At 46.7% G+C, this 19,522-nt stretch overlaps 1 protein-coding gene across 1 annotated transcript in view; it reads left to right on the forward strand.

Moving 5' to 3' along the window:
• The first annotated feature begins 7,250 nt into the window (after window positions 1-7,250).
• The window catches only part of LOC134534167 (neprilysin-4-like), a 52,022-nt gene continuing 39,750 nt past the window's right edge, over window positions 7,251-19,522 (forward strand). Inside the window, exons 1-2 of the mRNA XM_063372304.1 lie at window positions 7,251-7,281; window positions 14,646-14,749. Coding sequence (XP_063228374.1) covers window positions 14,647-14,749 — 103 coding nt within the window. The 5' untranslated portion in view covers window positions 7,251-7,281; window position 14,646. The remainder of the gene's footprint in view (window positions 7,282-14,645; window positions 14,750-19,522) is intronic.

Raw genomic sequence — 19,522 nt, forward strand, 5'->3', positions numbered from 1 at the left:
TGTTTCTTTGGATCCTTTTTTCTCTCATTTGGTTTTCATAATGGATCTGCATACGCGTTCTATGGAAATAACTTTAGCCAACTCTTGATTGTTGCAGCCCAATGAAAAGTTTTATTTCAGTACATATAAATAAATAAATAAAATAAAAATTAACTTCTTCTCAATCAACTTCAGCACACACATTCTTTGATCAAGAGTAAAAATGTGTGGTAAGTATCACTGCTGTTTAATTAATTGCATTAATTAGATAATTTTGTGTGAACAAATGGATACACCTTTGAAGAAAATGTTTTCTTTTTCTATGATGCAATAGCAAGATTAAGGTATGAAGCTACATTTTAAAAGGTGAACATATTACCATTATTGCCCATAACTAGGGGCTGGAATTTTTCGCGATCGCGAATTTCGCATGAAAACGCGAAAAGTAAGTACATTCGCGAAAACCACAACATTTCTATATTACACTGCGAATATATCCCCGAAAAGTACCATTACAGTAGAATCCCGCCGATGCGAGCCCCCTCTGATGCGTCCATTCCGTTTATATGACCGTTTTTTGAGAAAACATAAAAAATTTAAGCAGAGAAAGCCGAAAATTTGAGTAAAATCGGCTGAAAAACAAGTCTGTTACACTTTGTTGGGCTCTATGCGTTCACGTTTATCTTGGCGAGAGCTGTACTGTAAGCAGCCAGGCATACAAAAGACGTCTAAAAATAGATACCACCCCTCTAGACTGGCCACGCGGCAGTGTCTAGACGAGCTCGGCGCCTCCACTATCGCACGAAAAGCCGTCTCAGCTGTCATGTTATCTTACCGGCCCGGCGGCTTGACGTCATACGTGACGTGACGCGACGCTTACCTCTCCCATCCCCTGCTAATTCTTCAAGGCTCATCCCTCCCAGAGCCACAAACCATGTAAAAACAACCCCCCCCCCCCTTTCCATCTAACATTTCAACACATTCCCTCCCTTATTTCAACCTTCTGCGTGAGAAACTGTCAGCGTGTTTTTTTTTTCTCTTTTTTTTTACGCTGCGAAGGGACGTGGAAACGATAATTGCTTGAGCTGTCAAAATAAACATCGCTGACGGCAAGGGCGGGAGCGCATCCTGTCGGTCTGTCGCTGTGATTATCTACTCCAAAAACATGTCACAGCATTTCAGGATAGCATTGTTCTTATTTCTTTCGTTTATAGCCGAATGTTTTCTACTTGATCCACACAAGGTTAAAGTATCCTTTAACCCAAGTCTTGTGTTTCAGCATAATTACCTTATTTTTACATAAGCCGTGTTCGTGTATGGTTTTGATGCTCAAAATTGATCTGGGGTGTAGTTCACACTAAGTTTCTTCTCATTTGTGCGCTGGGGTTTGTTCAAGTGGCAACCCCGTGTTCCTCCACTCCATTAAATACGAGCATATTAGTATCAGAAACATGGGTTTTATTGTACTGACAATAGCACAGTGATGTGCAAATTTTGCAACTGTAAAGTTTCATGGGATAGAAAAGATTTCATTGACAAACACCTAAAGTCGGCTAAGCATGTGGCATTGGCAGCCAAAAAAAAAATAAATAAATAAATAAATAAAAAAAAAAAAATTGTAGTTGCAAACATCTATAGCAACGTGTCTGTTTTGTGTAACTGTTTTGGATTTAATTGGCTGTTATTATGCATATTAGCCTATTCCTAGTATACATGGATTGTTTATTAAATATGTAAACTATTATATTCAATAACTGCACAATTTAGTCAACATTTAAAATACCGGTAAAATTTCCATTGCATAACGAAAATACCGACTTTAAACCACCGCTTTTCTAATTTGAAAGTACCGCTTTTTGCATATTGAAAACACCGAAATTTTCCAGGCCCTACCCATAACCAAGCACCTTTTCAAAATACATACTTGAAAAACGTGTGTTGTACCAATTCTGTAGCACTACGTCAGGAATTTTGCTTTGTCTCTGTTAAATGTGTGATAATTCAGCACCAAGTAAGTACAATTTTAAAATGTAGTACAAAGTATCTTGCTGTATTTCAGAATTTCAACAAACCTACTACATGCCCAAGCCAACTGTGTTCCCGAGGAGGGAAGTGACGGGAGCGCTAGTGTCGCAGTGAGAGAGGGTTGGGGAATGAGGAGGGGTTGGCAGTAGGGGAATACCGTTAGCTGTGGAAGCTGGAAGCAAGGAGTATACACATGCGTTCATAAGTGTACGCAACATGTAAGCATGATTACCTGGATGAAACGATGGCCATGAAGCGCAGTCGTGCAGTAAGAAATGTTGTGATAAGGTGAAGGTACAGTCGTATGAAACAGCGAAACACAGTGTCTACGAAGATGTCACAGTGTGTACCAAAGTGTGTGACAGCATCACATCGTACCGTTTGTGTTATAATAATTATTTCACTCAGCACCATATTTAACATACATGTCGGTATATATTTGCCTATAATCAAAGAAAATATTGTTTGTATGATTAATTAATGAAAAAAATGCAAGAAACATTTCAACACAGTTTCGTGCATAGTGCACGTAACAAACGCCCACTCAGCCATTTAATTCTTCAGTTCCTGATATGTTACCTTTGGAATATGTGCTGCTGTTGTCCGAAAAGTCCCATTCACTGTCTGAGCTGGACTCGCCAAAGTTAACAACAATTTTCTCAATTTCGTGCTCCATTAGACAGTCACCTGTCCAGTACTCTGCTTCTGTATGTTTTACATGTAAAATAGCATTTTGCCATTCTTCTTTGGTGACGCTATTGATTGCTTCTGTTGTGATGTTTTCAATGGTACGTGATGATTGAGCGACATTTTTTTCAGCAACACGTGATTTCACAATGTTCCATACATACTCAATAGCATTTAGCTCACAGTGGTATGGTGGTAATCTTATTACTTCATGCCCATGTTCTTCTAACATCTCATCTATGCGAAACCTGGGAGGTGGACGTCGACCACGAACAAGCTGGAGGAGTTCACATTTTGTCATATCATTGTCATGCGGAATGTTGTTGTTCTGTAACCATTGGATGATATCTTGTTTTCTTGTACCGGCTGTTGGTGGCTTATTTAACTGAATGGAATGATAAGGGGCATTATCCATTACAACCAACGAATTAGCAGGCAGATTTGGAATAAGCTTGTCTTGCACCCATCTGGAAAAGTTTGCGAAGTTCATCTCGTCGTGATAATCGCCACTTTTACCTTTGGACTTGAAAATGAGATATGCACCTGGAATGAAACCTAGATCGCAACCTGCGTGTACGATTATCCAACGTTGACCAGCGTTGTCATTTTCAAAACACCGGGTGTTTCGTTGTCTTGCCAACACTTGTTTACTGTGTACGTCGGGTGAATCCAGGTTTCGTCAATGTACACAACTGTTTTATTCTTTTCACCAGCTTGCTTATTTGCTTTCATTCGACGTAAATATTTGCCCCTACAAGCAACAATGTCATTGCGTTCCATTGATATTTTCCTTTTATTCTTGCATTTTTTGAACCGGAAACCCAATTTATGCAGGATTTTTCTCAAAGTTTCTTTTCGTCCAGGGAAATTTATTTCTTCTTGTAACACTGTTAGAAGCTTATTAAGTGTTGGAACCTCTTCTTTCACCATATAAAACTGTTGTACAGTGCATCGTATTACCCCAAGGTCAAACTCATCAACCGATATCTTGTTACTATTTACTTGCTTTTCTTTTCTTTCCTGGTGTGCGCAAAATTCCTCCACTGATAGCGGCTTCTTTACTTTCTTTTCTGTTTTTGCATATTGTTCCTTTCAATTTCCCTATCGCTGCTGCCGCACGCTTTGTTGCATTTCATAATGGATGGGTAAGTTTGCCTGATGCCTTCTCCTGATCACAAAATGAAATCACATTGCTAATCACTTCCCTGCACTGGCTATGTATAGTTTTGTGTTTTGTTGTACTGCTTGATGCCATTTGTCGTCAATACACGTTATATTACAGTCACGCAAGCTTCGAAACCTTGCTCCGCTTTCAAAGGATCCGTGAAATACTTGAACAGCGATACTCACGTATCCGCGCACTGTCTCGTGACTTATGGTAACAACTCTACTTGCCGTCCCACCCACGACATGATGCGCTTCGACCCTTGAGGTCGACTAGGGAAAGGGAGGGGTAGTGTGGCTGAAGGGATGACGGCGGAGGGAGGGGTCCGTTTGACCTTGGGTAGTTCACATTTTTCCCGGGACCACAGTTGGCTTGGGTGTGTAGTAAGCAGTATGACTAAAATATTTGTAGTGCGAGTATTCTCATTTGTTAATAGCATACCCATCAGAAGAAAGCACTTTGGTTGGAAGAGAGAGGAAAACGGTTTATGGGGTGAGGAATAACTCTATTGGTTGGAAGGAATAACTATATTGGTTGGAAGAAATAACTATTGGTTGGAAGGAATAACTCTATTGGTTGGAAGGAATAACTCTATTGGTTGGAAGGAATAACTCTATTGGTTGGAAGGAATAACTCTATTGGTTGGAAGGAATAACTATTGGTTGGAAGGAATAACTATTTTGGTTGGAAGGAATAACGGTTTGTTTACAGGATAAGCAGCTGCTAGCAATTCATTCATGCAATTGTATAATTCATCATTTATCCTTTTTTAAGAGTAGAGAAAATGCTGATATTTGGCCCCCTTGAAGAAGAAGAAGACAAAGAAGTACCTGCAACACCAGTGCATGTTGCTTACGCTCAAGTAATCTGAGACGAGGTTATCTTCCAAACAGCTTCAAAATTGTTTAACCGATATTGGAAAATGTACCGACAAGTCGGATATAGGTCATTTGGGCCATCACTATAATAAACTTATTTTATCACAATGATTACGATGTTTCCATGGCAATTACAGGTAACTAATTTTGGTTAGTCATTTGTATGGACAAAAACAATAGCTAATTGCTGTTACTTTCTTACTTAAAAATTTTGTGTTTACAACATTTTTAAATATGCAAAAAAAAAAAAACAATAAGTAATCTGTGAAAACAGAACCTTCTGTATTTTTAATTTGCTTTTATTTATTTTGGGAGTACATGTGCAAAAAAATAATCTAACGCACCATGGCAAAGAACATAAAATTAAATGTTGCAAATCTGATGTTAAAGATAAACAATTTTAATCCCATTGAGAATTGATAGAATCATGGTATCAAAGAATCAGCCCCACCTCATCGCTATTTAATTGCTGTTTTACATGTCTTGTATTTGGTTCATGCGGATTATTTTGCAAAGTTATAAGCACAGTTTTGGTGAGCATCATAATTAGATTTTTTTTCTTCCATTATGAATTTAAGAACCTTAACAATGGTGTTTGTTTCATTTCAACAAAAGTTCTCTGTGGTAAATTTTTGTTTTATAAAATAGCTGTATTCTTTACAATCTGAATATAATTTAGATTGAAATAAGACAAATAGAACTTAAAGAAACCTAGTTGGAACATCTCATTTTCATATTTATTCATATTTATTGTAACATGCTCACCGACAGTTTGTGGTGGGCACGACATACATACACACATAAAGATACATACAATGAACATACACAATTATAAAATATAGATAGAAATAAAATAAGATACAACAAAGCAAGCACTACGGGTGGCCAGGTACCTCATGTTCACTAGGACTACGCGTAAGTGGGCACTACCTGCATGGAACCTACCATGCAGATAGGCCCCCACTCGCAAACAGTACAACAAACAGCAAGGATCACACACAAGTAGTGTCCACAAGACAACAGAACATAGACGAGAACAAAATCGAAGCATAATTTAGAAGTGTAATTTATAGAATAATATTTCTAGACAAAATATTTTATGGTTTTTATTTTTTATCAAATCTGTTTATTAAAAATATATATATAGCTTGTAACTGAAAAACACATTACGCTTAAATGTTCCATGATACTAAAATTTTCAAAACAGTGTCATTTTGACATACATGATGCAATTTTACAATATAATTATTTTTAATAAGCATGTCCAACTATTCAGAACAAATAAAATATACTACCTCTTAAGTATTTTTGTGTTTGAAAAATGTACTGTCTCATAATTTAAAAAGGAGTAACTAATAACAGTTGCAAGATTAAAAATAAGTTAACTTTTTCCAATTTTTTTTTGTGAATAGAATGTACAAATTTAATGCTAAATAAGTTACTTTCATTAAATTTAATATTTAAAAGATTAAGTATTAGTCTTTATATTTAAGTTTTGATTGAAAAAGTTTCATGGTTTTAATTGTATTTTGGTGCTTTGTGGTATATATTAACTATAATTTAGGTGTCATATGGTGTATTGCCATCGTGCTTTTCAGTGTTATTTCGGTTTTGACTGAATAAATATAGGTTACTAGCAGACCCGGCCACGCGTTGCTGTGGCTGAGTGATTCAGAAAGGATTTAAAAGACAAAATTTAACACAGATTAACATAACATTTTCAATTTTATTTTATTATTAAATACTCTGATTACCTTTACTTATAATAAATCACAGTTCATTTTATTAATAATGTGCACATTTTCGTTGATCAATTTACTATGTAACCCCACTTTTTTTGTATTATTTTTGATTTTATTCTCACGTGTTTACAATTACAGTTATTGGTATCTATCTTCAGCTGTCAATCTACATGCACATGGAGAATAATAAAATTTGAATTGAAACGTAGCGTTATGTATGAGATATTTATGTCAGACAGTACAACAGTTGTCTGTAAAAAACTGATTTATGGTGCCATCTGTTTGAGACTTATGAAACTTACGATTAATAACACCAATCAACATTGATAATCAGTTTATTATTAATTATAAATTATTAAGACCATTAATCGAAATAAAAACTATCCTATCTGTCAAGTTGGAAAAAATTACAAATAAAAGTTCACTGGAAACAGACAACAGGACGCTGGATTTATATCATTTAAGATAATATGATTAGACACTGATTAATACGGTCTAAAAGAAATTTCACGGTGAACATCGGGCAGTCAGGGTGGGCTGCAGCGGGGCTGGCTGCTGCGACCGGGGGAACAAGGGACTCGGTCGTGACGGTGGTCACTCACTCCCGCCCCCGTGCGCTGACCGATACCGTAGCTTCCTGCGCGGGAGCGACGCTCCTTTGTCTGCCGGTGTCCCGGCCGATTGCTGCGCATCCCCTGCAGGAAGCAGATAGCAGGGCGCAGAAGATTAGCGCGTCAATATTAACGACGGCGGGCCGGGGAAACGTTTGTGTTCTGCCGCCCTTGCCGAGCCAGACGTGCAGGAGGTGAGTTCTGGGCTGGTTTTGTTCGGGCATCAGCACTGCTGTCAGTTGTCTAGACAGTACAATGTAGGCTTCTGCAAATACTGTTAATTTTTTTTCCATCTGCGAATAAAATTTCACACTGAAAATTGCAGTATTCGCAAATATTGAATATTTTTCTAATAATATTTTAACATACAGTGAATTTTTCTCCCGGACTTCACAGGAGTGAAGAAAAATTGATCCAAAATACAGTAAAATAAAAACGAGAGTAATATACATGTAACCATAACAAAGGGGTGTAATATAAGGGAAATTAAAAAAAATAATGGAAATGTGTTTTCGTAAACCACTAAAATTTAAGTGTTAAAATTTGTTTTGTTGATCTGGTTATACAGGTAAAAAAGAATAATATTAATAATTTTAATTAATAATTATTGATTGTTAAATATTTAAACAGTGTAAATAATTTAGTAGAAAAAATATATAAATTTCTCAAAAAATCAGCTTCATACATGTTATATTTTTTTTGAAATAATTTTTTTGGAATCAGTCCTAACATATTGTAGGCCTATGATGTTAAGGTAACAAATAATTTGAAAAATAATATTCAATTTTAAATGCTGAATCAAGTATAAATTTTGTTTATAAATATTAAATAGTAAATTATTCATGAATATAAATTATTTTTCTAATACTCTTTAAGACCCCTAATACAAAGTAACATGTTTTATCTACAATGGCTAACAGAAACTGAGGGCCCAGGGCAAATAAATAATATTTTAATGTATTAAATGTATTATTTAATTTACAACTTTTAATAAACATCCACAATTTTTAGAAAAAAATCTAAAAACACGTAAATGTTATCTGTGGCCGTAACTAAATTGTTATTATGTATCATATTACTTAAAAGGTTTACTATGAATAATGTTAACAATCTCGAAACTCAATCGGAGCCCCCCTGGAATTTGGGTTCCGGGGGTTTTGCCCACTCTGCCCCTTCCTCTCAACGGCCCTGTGAACCAATTTCGGGACTTTTCCAGGACCTTTAATCGGCACGTTCCTGCAAATAATGGATCTATTTTGTATTATAAAAACAAGTTGTATGAAAATTTCACCTTTTATTAAAATTTTCATACAACTTGTTTATGTAATAATACATAATAGGTTCACTATTAGCAGGAACATGCTGGTTTTTGTTTTCAGAGATAATTTTCACATGATTTAAGTGGACAGTCGCCAAGTATTTTCATTAGGGATAGGCCAATCAAATCCTCAAATACCATCAAATCCTTAGTACTTTAAAAGATTTGATATCTGAGGAAAAAGATTTGAAGAAAAAGTATTAGAGGAAGTAAATTAAATTAAAAAATTTAACACTGATAACCTGAGAAGTTTATTAGGTCAATTTATTTCTACATATTTATCCTGTTACCATTCCCCAAGATATTGTAGTTTTAACATGAAATTATATAAATAAAATTACAATATGTTGATTCTGGAAACTTATTTTGTGAAAGAACCATTTAAAGGTTAGAATGTTTCAACACCATTGTGAATATTATCCATTTACTGTACATTATATTATTTTGGACCCTTGATACTTAGATTGGATTCGAGAGGTATATTGAAGGTACTCTCTAGTATTCAAATTTGAGATTTGGATTCAACAAAATTTGAGTATGACCCATCACTAGTATTATTTTAATGTGCAACTAAAAATTGCAGTGAGGTGTTGGAAAATAAAACGTAAGTTACCAAAATGCTTATTTAAACGAAAATTAAAGTTTTGTGACTTACAGCACAATTTTTTTTTTGAAATTTTCATGCCTTTCATGACCAGTCCTTCACTTTGGTTACTTCAAATGATACCTTGATATCATGTGAATTGAACCATGCAATGGTTTTATGAAATAATTTTGTAACTTTCTTGTGTTAATTTGGCAGACAATATTTGTTGTCAGATGTTTTACTCACCACATAGATTAGCTGTGATAGCTGTATGTTTAAAATAAGGATTGGGAGGTAGAAAATAAGAAAATAATTATTTATAGCAAAGGGAAAAAAGTCATTTCTTACCAAACAGCTATCTCAAATTACTTTTGTTCACTTTCTTGTGCTTGCCTTGTTTCAAATTAGTTCTTTAAGAGTACCAACTAGTTTATGTGAATACATGAGCATGTGTAACACCAATTTGTTTTGTAGCCTTTAAGAGCATGGAGATATTTTTTGATACCATAAAATTTGCTTTTTCATGGTTTTTTTGAACTGTAGCACAAAGGCAGTAGGGTTAGAATAAAACAGATTATAATGAGGGCTGATCGCGCATTGCCGGTGATTTCGAGATGTTAACTATGGGCGCCACCACGTGGAAGGGCACGTGGACCCGGCGGAGTCTCTCACTCAGGGCGTGACGTAGCCCAAGTGGGGACGAGTTACCAGCCCTTTCTATCCTAGCTACCCAGACCTGGCCCGCTCTAGGCGTCGGGCACGCCACACTCCTAGACTCACTCACCACGTGATTAAATAAGTACTCACTTTATATTTATTCTCCAGATTTAATTTCACTAACACGTCTCTCTACACGCCCGTTACACGTTACACATTACACGGTTAAAAAAGCCTGAGGCACGAATCGGTTTAGGTGAAGGCATGGTCCACACACGTGGCCATGCTGCAAAGTTTACTTATTACACGGTGATGAAAGAAACTCGACTGAGACAATTAATTAATTAAACAGTCCGCTGACCGAGAGCTGCCCCGAGGATGACGAGCGAAAGAGATTCAGAAATACTTAACGAGACAGAATTACTTGGTCAGTGCAGAACAAAGGTTGAAGTCCCCGGGGTGCTGGCGCGTCTGCTCTCGGTCAGTGATGAAGATCGACTGGGCTGAGCTCATCGCTCGCAGGTGGCAACATGGCGCCCTTCGCGCCAACACAATTACCGTTACTATATTCTACGATTCCGTGCCCCGGCGAAAGTTGAGTAAATTACAGATAAACATTAAAAATATATAAAAATTACTGACAATGGAAAGTTCGTTACTATTTACTTATTTAATGACAATTTATGTAAAAGCATTCCTACCCTCGTCCAAGTCCGTGCCTGTTCGGGTCCGCCCGGGCAACGTCTATAGTTATTTAAGGTAACCTATTTAAATTAAAGAAAACACAAGTAAATTGCACAACACTGGGGCAAAGACGAATGAAAACAAAAAGGGTTTACAAATAATATTAAAACGTAGCAAATTAGGGGTGCGGCGCACTGCAGCTAAGCGCCCTCTTGCCGGGCTAGACACACACGCACACACGCACGCACGAGCGGGAGGTTTGAATATAGATGGTGGTTGGGCGGTGTCGTATCGGGCTCAAAGGGGCCGCAGGCCCGGACGACGTCAATTGCCCCCTCCGAAAGTAGGCCGATATGACAGCGCCGTTTGACAGATGGTTGGGGGGCGTTGCCTGTACTGTTTACGTCGCGCACTCCCACGTGGCAATGTTGATGTTTACATTTGTGCGGACAGGTGGCAATGTTGACATGGCGGACGGACAAGCAATGTTTACACGATGGAAGGGCGAGCAATGTTTACATGACGGCGGCGAGCAATGTTTACAAAATGACAGTTGAGCAATGTTTACACTATGGGGGACGATACACACGGACAGAATGGGCGCTGGCTAACTAACCTTGTGGGTGGTGACCCACCAGTTGTCCCGAGCCCCAAATCTGCGTCAGCTGCGGCTGCTGCGTGTGACAGCGCGGCGGTGGCCAGGGCGCCGGCCGGCAGGGCCGGCGGCGGCCAAGGTCAGGCGGCTCGTGGCAGGCGGGCAGCAAGCGCGGGCGGCGCTCGGCACGACCCGGCTCAGCCTCGCCGACAGGCGGGCGCTTCGCGGCCCGTCGTGACAGACGGGTGACAGGTGTCGAAGTCCGGGTGACGGTCACGTTCGGCGGTGGGACGGTCGGGCGTCCCGGCGTCGTGGCGTCGACCTGCATCGCGACAGGCGGATGTAGGGAGCTCAGGCGACTCTTCACTGTGCGGCGTCCCAATGTTGCCAACTTGCGACATTTGGGTGGCGTCTCGTGCGGCAGGGCACTTGACCGGTGTTCCGGTACTGCGGCGATCGGCGTCGGAATCGGGCGTCGTGGCGCCTCGGTCGATTCTGGCGTCGTGTCAGGTGGGCATGTAGGCGGCGTCAGCGTCGGCGTCGCGCGCGTCCGTCTCTTTCGGTCCGGTTCATCCGTCTGTGCCTCGAAGCCAGGCGGGCACAGAGGAGCAAATCCAGGCGGCGGGGCGGCGCTCAGGCGTCTCGGCGTCATGGCCCTGGACATCGTGTCGCAAAGCGTCCTGTTTGCGACTGCGCACTCTGGTAGCGGTGACGACGGCCGGATGACGTCGAAGCCAGGTGGTGGCGACAAGGTGACACGAAGCGTCGGCGTCGAGTCTGGTGGCGTCCGTGGCGAGTCGTGTGGCGGAGACGATGCGGGTTTCGCCGGAAATGACCTTGGTGGCGTCGGGACGGCGGTTCGGTGCGGTGGCGAGGTCATTCCGGCGTCGGGAGGTGTCTCCGACACGAAGCGGGTGCTGGACGGCGTATCAGACTGCGGCGGGACGGTCGTTGTCGGGCGTCGCTCGGTTGGCTTCGGCGAGTCAGGCGTCATCATAGTCGGGATGAGTGGCGTCAGGTCGGCGAAACGAGGTCTTGCTGGCGATGATGCGTTAGGACCAGCGTCGGGAGACGTCAGGTCGACGAGAGGTGCCGAGGTTGGCGGCTCCAGGACAGGAGGTGGCGGAAGCGGAATTGTCGGCGTCGGGACGGCGAGCGTCGGCGTCGGGATAAGTGGCGTCGGGTCGACGAAACGCAGTGTGGCAGGCGGCGGCGGGATCGGACTTGTGTCGGGAGACGTCAAGTCGATGAGCGTCGGCACGGCGGGCGTCGGCGTCGGGACGACTGGCGTCTTTGTCAGGGCGGTAGGCGTCGGTAGCGTAACACGTGACGGTGCGGGTGGCGTCAGGACGTACCTTCGTGGTGCTGGTGTCGGCGTCGTGCGTGAGGAGTCGGCTTGGTGCTGCGGTGACGTTCCGGCAACGGGCGGCGTCCCTGGCACGTGCTGTGTCGGCGTTTTCGGCGTGGTTGGCTTCGGCGTGAGAGGCGTCGTCGGCGTCGGAGTGAGCGGCGTCTTTTTCGGCGTGGTTGGCGTCGGCGTGAGTGGCGTCTTTTCCGGCGTGGTTGGCGTCGGCGTGAGTGGCGTCTTTTTCGGCGTGGTTGGCGTCGGCGTGAGCGGCGTCTTTTTCGGTGTGGTTGGCGTCGTCGGCGTGAGCGGCGTTGGCGTCGACGTGAGCGGCGTCTTTTTCGGCGTCTCTGCCTCGTACTGCGCCTGGGTGGCTAGGTCGGCAGTGCATCGTGCGCACGTGAAGGTAAAAAACTTGCGCAGTATGGTCCATTCACGCTCGCCGATACAGCCACGATGCCACAGGCCGGCACATTCCTGGCAGCGGTAGCCCTCGCTACTACCTCCGGGACACGACCTCGCTCCACACTTCGTCACGCCGTGTATGCGGTACTCCGTACAGTAGCCACACTCATATCCGGCGGCGGTCCTGCCATACAAGTCCCAACTCGGGCAGGGAAAGTAACACCCGATACACTCGTCCGGATACGGATACATGTCTACGCACGTGGTACTCTACACGCGAACAGTCCTCACGAACACATCAGCACTGTGTTACTTACTGCGCTCGGAGTCCGTTGTTTGTGCGCGGATTCCTGGAAGCGTGCGCTTGGCTGATCACGTGGCTGGCGCGCCAGAGTCCCGCTATGCGCTCCGCGCGAACAATAGTTCCAGCGCGAACTTTAGTTCCGCGCGCTCCGCGTAACAACCGCCTATCTCACACGCTCGTACAGGTCTGGTTTTCGCGGAAGATGTAACTCGCCCCACGCTCTTGGGCGCCATTTGAGGGCTGATCGCGCATTGCCGGTGATTTCGAGATGTTAACTACGGGCGCCACCACGTGGAAGGGCACGTGGACCCGGCGGAGTCTCTCACTCAGGGCGTGACGTAGCCCAAGTGGGGACGAGTTACCAGCCCTTTCTATCCTAGCTACCCAGACCTGGCCCGCTCTAGGCGTCGGGCACGCCACACTCCTAGACTCACTCACCACGTGATTAAATAAGTACTCACTTTATATTTATTCTCCAGATTTAATTTCACTAACACGTCTCTCTACACGCCCGTTACACGTTACACATTACACGGTTAAAAAAGCCTGAGGCACGAATCGGTTTAGGTGAAGGCATGGTCCACACACGTGGCCATGCTGCAAAGTTTACTTATTACACGGTGATGAAAGAAACTCGACTGAGACAATTAATTAATTAAACAGTCCGCTGACCGAGAGCTGCCCCGAGGATGACGAGCGAAAGAGATTCAGAAATACTTAACGAGACAGAATTACTTGGTCAGTGCAGAACAAAGGTTGAAGTCCCCGGGGTGCTGGCGCGTCTGCTCTCGGTCAGTGATGAAGATCGACTGGGCTGAGCTCATCGCTCGCAGGTGGCAACATGGCGCCCTTCGCGCCAACACAATTACCGTTACTATATTCTACGATTCCGTGCCCCGGCGAAAGTTGAGTAAATTACAGATAAACATTAAAAATATATAAAAATTACTGACAATGGAAAGTTCGTTACTATTTACTTATTTAATGACAATTTATGTAAAAGCATTCCTACCCTCGTCCAAGTCCGTGCCTGTTCGGGTCCGCCCGGGCAACGTCTATAGTTATTTAAGGTAACCTATTTAAATTAAAGAAAACACAAGTAAATTGCACAACACTGGGGCAAAGACGAATGAAAACAAAAAGGGTTTACAAATAATATTAAAACGTAGCAAATTAGGGGTGCGGCGCACTGCAGCTAAGCGCCCTCTTGCCGGGCTAGACACACACGCACACACGCACGCACGAGCGGGAGGTTTGAATATAGATGGTGGTTGGGCGGTGTCGTATCGGGCTCAAAGGGGCCGCAGGCCCGGACGACGTCAATAAGATAAATAAACCGAATTATATAATACATGATACAACACGCATCACTCAAATTGTTGTTAACACATTAAATGAAACTAGATTTACCTGAATATGTACGTTTATTTTCATAAATATGTCAACTTCATTTAAAACACATAAGCATTTTGTTTTAAGTTCGAGTACTGTTTAATGTAAAAAAAAATAATGTTAACACTGATTGTTTTTCATATGTTAGGAAATGACATAGGTAGTTAAGAGTTTCAAAAAGTTTTATAGTCATTATGAAGCTGTAGAATGCATCTTTTAAAACATAATATTTTGTGTCGTATATTTTATGGAAGTAATTGTGTGTGGAACAGGATGTGCAAGTTCATACTTCAAGCGGTTTTAGCAGCCAGCGTGTGTTCACTCATCTATTCCAATGATGCCAACACACACAGATTGAAGAAAGGACATGTTAAAGGTTAGTAATTTTTGTGAACTGCATATAATACAAAGAACCTAATATTTTTTGAAGTGAAACTTCTTTGCTGTGTGGGGATACAATTTTTGAGAGTTACGAAAATTCTGATCGCATGAAGGGAACAGTTAGGTACGTGGTGGGGGAAACCGGTAGAGGAGGAGAGTGCGTCGATAGGGAAGACAACAAAGGAGGGGGGATAGGTATGTAGCGTAGCATGCTATATGCTAGTTTAATGACTGGAAGGGGAGACGGCAGGGGAGAGGTAGAAATGACGCAGCAGTTTTCGTAACAGCTAACGATTGACGCTACCATATTAATTTTATTTTATTCAAAGTATGAACAATCTATTTGTATGCGTGGAAAAGAGATTGACGACAGTCGTCGTACCCTCCCAGATACAGAGGCCGTACCTGGCCACCGACGCGGGCCTGAGGGGGCCTATTTTCCCCCCCAGTGAACCCCAGTGTGTGCGACGGCCAGGGACGCACCCGCGTGCGCCCTAGCATGCCAACGAGTGTTTTTTCTATGTGACTTTATCTTTTATTTCAGTGTGTATATATTTGTAAACGATTAAGGGATTTGAATGTGTGTAATTAACTTATTTTATTTATTATTCATTGTGCAAGTTCGCTGTGTAATTAATGTCTCGTGTATGTCTTTGTAAATAATTCAATAACTTTTTCTGAAGTGTTTCGCCGTAGTATGTAATTGCAGCCTGGCGCGCCGCGGGACGGAGCTCTCTCCCACGCCGGCCGATTTTCCCCTCCCTCCCCGCCACCCGCGGGCGCCGGCCCGCGGGCGAGCGGGGAGAGGCAGTCGCGTCCTGGTCTCGAGCGGAGACAGACGTGTTCGTTGCTCCGCGAGCCGCGCACGTTGCGCTCGGGATTGAACGTTCGCTCAGTCCGCAGTCGGTCACGGCAGCTGAGCTGCCACCGCGAATCAGCTTAGCATTGTTAACTTACGAGTCATCGGGAGACGTGTCTAGCGGGCAGTTTCTACAACGCGAACGTGGTGCTACGAGTCTCTGAACTTTTCGCCGTCCACGGAACATTACGTAACGGGCCGCGTATGTACAGCGTTCCGTCTTCGGGCCCTTTCTCACTGGGTCAGCCTAGCATTAATAAACTTTACGATTCGCGCCGAAACGTATTTGAGAACCGCCCCGTCATCAGGGAGTCCGTGTCGCCGTGGTAGGGCACTTGTTCCGCGACGGTTCCGCCAGGCTGCGGCAGGACTTTATAAGCGTTAATAAAAGACGGCTCGTGAAATTCGTTAATGCCGTGTTCTGCTTGCGACAACCTACCAACATTCCTCGCAATCACTTCACTCTCCCTCCAGGTCCCGCCTTTCCCGGTCCCGGCCACGTTGGCCTGGACCCACACCTCTCCGACGAGGGCAGTACGGGCATAACAGGACATTTATTTCAACGGGAAAACGGGGACCTGAAGCCGAGGGACGTCATTTGGCGCCCAACTAGTGTGGCCGTAAGCATACGCAAGCGCACGCAAGCGCACGCAAGCGCACGCAAGCGCGCAGGTGCAGGACAGAACGGAAGCAGGTGCGGCTGCGCGGCGTGGGAGCGGCTCGAATTCGAGACGTCGCGCCGGCGCGCCGGCGGGAGATAACGCAGCGCGGGAACGGCGCGAACACGAGACGTTTCGGCGAGAGATAGCGCGTCGTGGGGGACAGAAATACAAGACGGCGGTGCAGCGGTATCCCGGACTGAAGATAACGCGCTGGGGAGGATCGTATTGTATTACTGGGGGAGATTGTGTTCACGATCCGCGGATCAGTAGCACAGGAGGACAGGATGGCGTGGAAACAGGCGGGACAAGAAAGATACGATCTAATCAGTTTCGAAACGGACTTGTGTGAGGAGGGAGACTCCGCGAAAATGGACGTAAAAAACGAGGTTTGCGGGTCCGGCGGCGCGGCCGAGGGCGCAAACAGCACGGACAGCACAGTTGAGGACAGTAAACGGGAACAGGGGGACAGGCACGCGGACGCAGATGGGCCGGTAGTGCTGTACGTGAGCACGCAGTTTGAGTTGCCAGAGTTTGCGGGGAGAGACAACGAGGACCCGCGGGAGTTTTTGCGGGAGTGTGAACACCTCCTAAAACTGTACGAAGTGCGACGGGCGGAGTGGACGCCGCGAGTGGCGGGACAGCTCCGCGGCGAGGCAAGGAACTGGTGGTCAATGGCCGGGAGTTTTGATACCGAGTGGGGACATTTTGTGCGCCAAGTCAAAACTAGGTTTGATAACGATCAGGCGCGGGCAATGTGTTTGCGGACATTTTATTGCCGAAACCAGGAGGAGGACGAGAGTGCAGAGCAGTTCATTTACGAGAAGTTACGCATGTTCCGCCGATTGGGGACAAGTGGGGACGTGAGTGCGGCGTTGCCAACCATTGTCGAACAATTGCTGCCAGAGTTTCGCCCCTTCATGAGGACGGCTGCTGGTCGTGACACGGAGGAGTTCGTGGCCCTCGCCCGCGTGATCGAACGTGACATGTCGCAGTGGAGGACGGCACTCAGGGGCGCGAGAGCTCCCCGTGCTCGCTCGGGGCCGCGAGGGGTCACCGTCACAGAGGTCACGGACAGTGACTTGACCGTGGTGAGCTACGCCGGCGGCGCGGGACCGCGCAGGACAACAGACCGCGGTGGCACCAGGGAACGCCCGGAACCAGCTGCGACAGGAGGAGGACGTCACGAGCGGACAGATACGAGAGAGAGGGACGAACGTCCGCCGCGATGCCGTTTTTGCCCGGACGCGTACCATTGGCATCGCCTCTGCCCCACCAGAGCCGCGTGGGAGGAGGCGCGCGAAGGCAACACGTCGCAGGCGGGAAACGCAGGACCGGGGGCGGAGGGACAACTGGGTGCCGCTCCCCGGCCCGCCAGCCACCGGCAGTCCCAGTAACTGACAGAACACGTCGACCACCACCGGCGCCTACCGCACTAACGTCCTGTATGCCGCCGGGAAGCAGGGGACAACGGGACTACTCCTCATCAGCTGTCCCCATGCCGAGGCAACTGCGGGGACAGCTGACTGCCGGCGCCACCACCGCGGCCCTGAGGCCGGGTATACCAGGGCCGGACCAGCCGCCTCGTCGACACGCCGTCGACGGGGTGGACAACCAGAGCGTCAGCGCAGGCATCCCGCCGGCCATCTCCGTGCAGGGACAGCTGACTGCCGGCGCCACCACCGCGGCCCTGAGGCCGGTTATACCAGGGCCGGACCAGCCGCCTCGTCGACACGCCGTCGACGGGGTGGACAATCAGAGCGTCAGCGCAGGCATCCCGCCGGCCATCTCCGTGCAGGGACAGCTGACTGCCGGCGCCACCACCGCGGCCCTGAGGCCGGTTATACCAGGGCCGGACCAGCCGCCTCGTCGACACGCCGTCGACGGGGTGGACAATCAGAGCATCAGCGCAGGCGTCCCGCCGGCCATCTCCGGGCAGGGACAGCTGACTGCCGGCGCCACCACCGCGGCCCTGAGGCCGGGTGTACCAGGGCCGGACCAGCCGCCTCGTCGACACGCCGTCGACGGGGTGGACAATCAGAGCATCAGCGCAGGCATCCCGCCGACCATCTCCGGGCAGGGACAGCTGACTGCCGGCGCCACCACCGCGGCCCTGAGGCCGGGTATACCAGGGCCGGACCAGCCGCCTCGTCGATACGCCGTCGACGGGGCGGACAACCAGAGCATCAGCGCAGGCATCCCGCCGGCCATCTCCGTGCAGGGACAGCTGACTGCCGGCGCCACCGCCGCGGCCCTGAGGCCGGTTATACCAGGGCCGGACCAGCCGCCTCGTCGACCTGTCGTCGACGAGGTGGACCACCGGAACGTCAACACGTCGGCGCCGGAGCGAGCCGCGGACCTCGCCGCGAGTTCCCCACGCCCGGACGGCCAGGTGGCCGGGGGCGGTGGGGGACAGACGACTGCACAGCTGGGGCAGGTCGGCCCCGAGGAGCCGGAGCTGCTGCGAATTCCTGTCCGCGCTAACGGGCGGGAGATGCTGGCCCTGGTGGACACCGCCGCCAGCCGAACCTACATCGCGGCCCACCTGGTGGGAGCGGAGGCAGTGACACCGCGGAGGGAGCTGGTGCAGCTGGCCACCAGGGATGCCGTCGTTGCAGCAGGGGGCATCACTCAGGTAACAATGAGCATCGTTGGTCACGTTAGCCACGTCGAGGCCTGGGTGGTCCCCGAGCTCCGCGAGGGGCTGATTCTGGGGGTCCCATGGCTGCACGAGGTCGACGCCACCGTGGAAGTACGAGCTGGCCGGATGCACTTCGGCACCCAGGGGCGCTGGACGGTGTACGGCGTGCACCAGGTTCCCCCCAGTCCCCCTCAGTCAGTCATTCGCCTAGAAGACCTTCAGCACGGTGTTCCAGAGGAGTACGTCGATGTCATCAACCATGTCCTCACCTCTCAGGCACAGGTATTTGCGGCCGCGGACCGGCTACGACGGACAAACGTGACGGAGCACCGGATACCGATGGTACCGCACCGCCCTCCCTTTGAGAAGGTATACGGATTTGGCATCCGGGAACGGGAGGCCATACAGACTCAAATTGACGAGATGTTACGTGACGGGGTAGTGGAACCCAGCACCTCCCCGTATAACTCACGGGTGGTGCTGGCCACCAAGAAAGACGGAAGTCTACGCTTTTGCGTAAACTTCAAGGCGATAAACAAACTGACCATTCCCGCCCCGCCCCCGCAGATCAATATCACAGACGCACTGGCAGGACTGGGGGACGCCACT

The sequence above is a fragment of the Bacillus rossius genome, chromosome 7, assembly GCF_032445375.1.
Source record: "Bacillus rossius redtenbacheri isolate Brsri chromosome 7, Brsri_v3, whole genome shotgun sequence".
NCBI classification, from domain to species: domain Eukaryota; kingdom Metazoa; phylum Arthropoda; class Insecta; order Phasmatodea; family Bacillidae; genus Bacillus; species Bacillus rossius.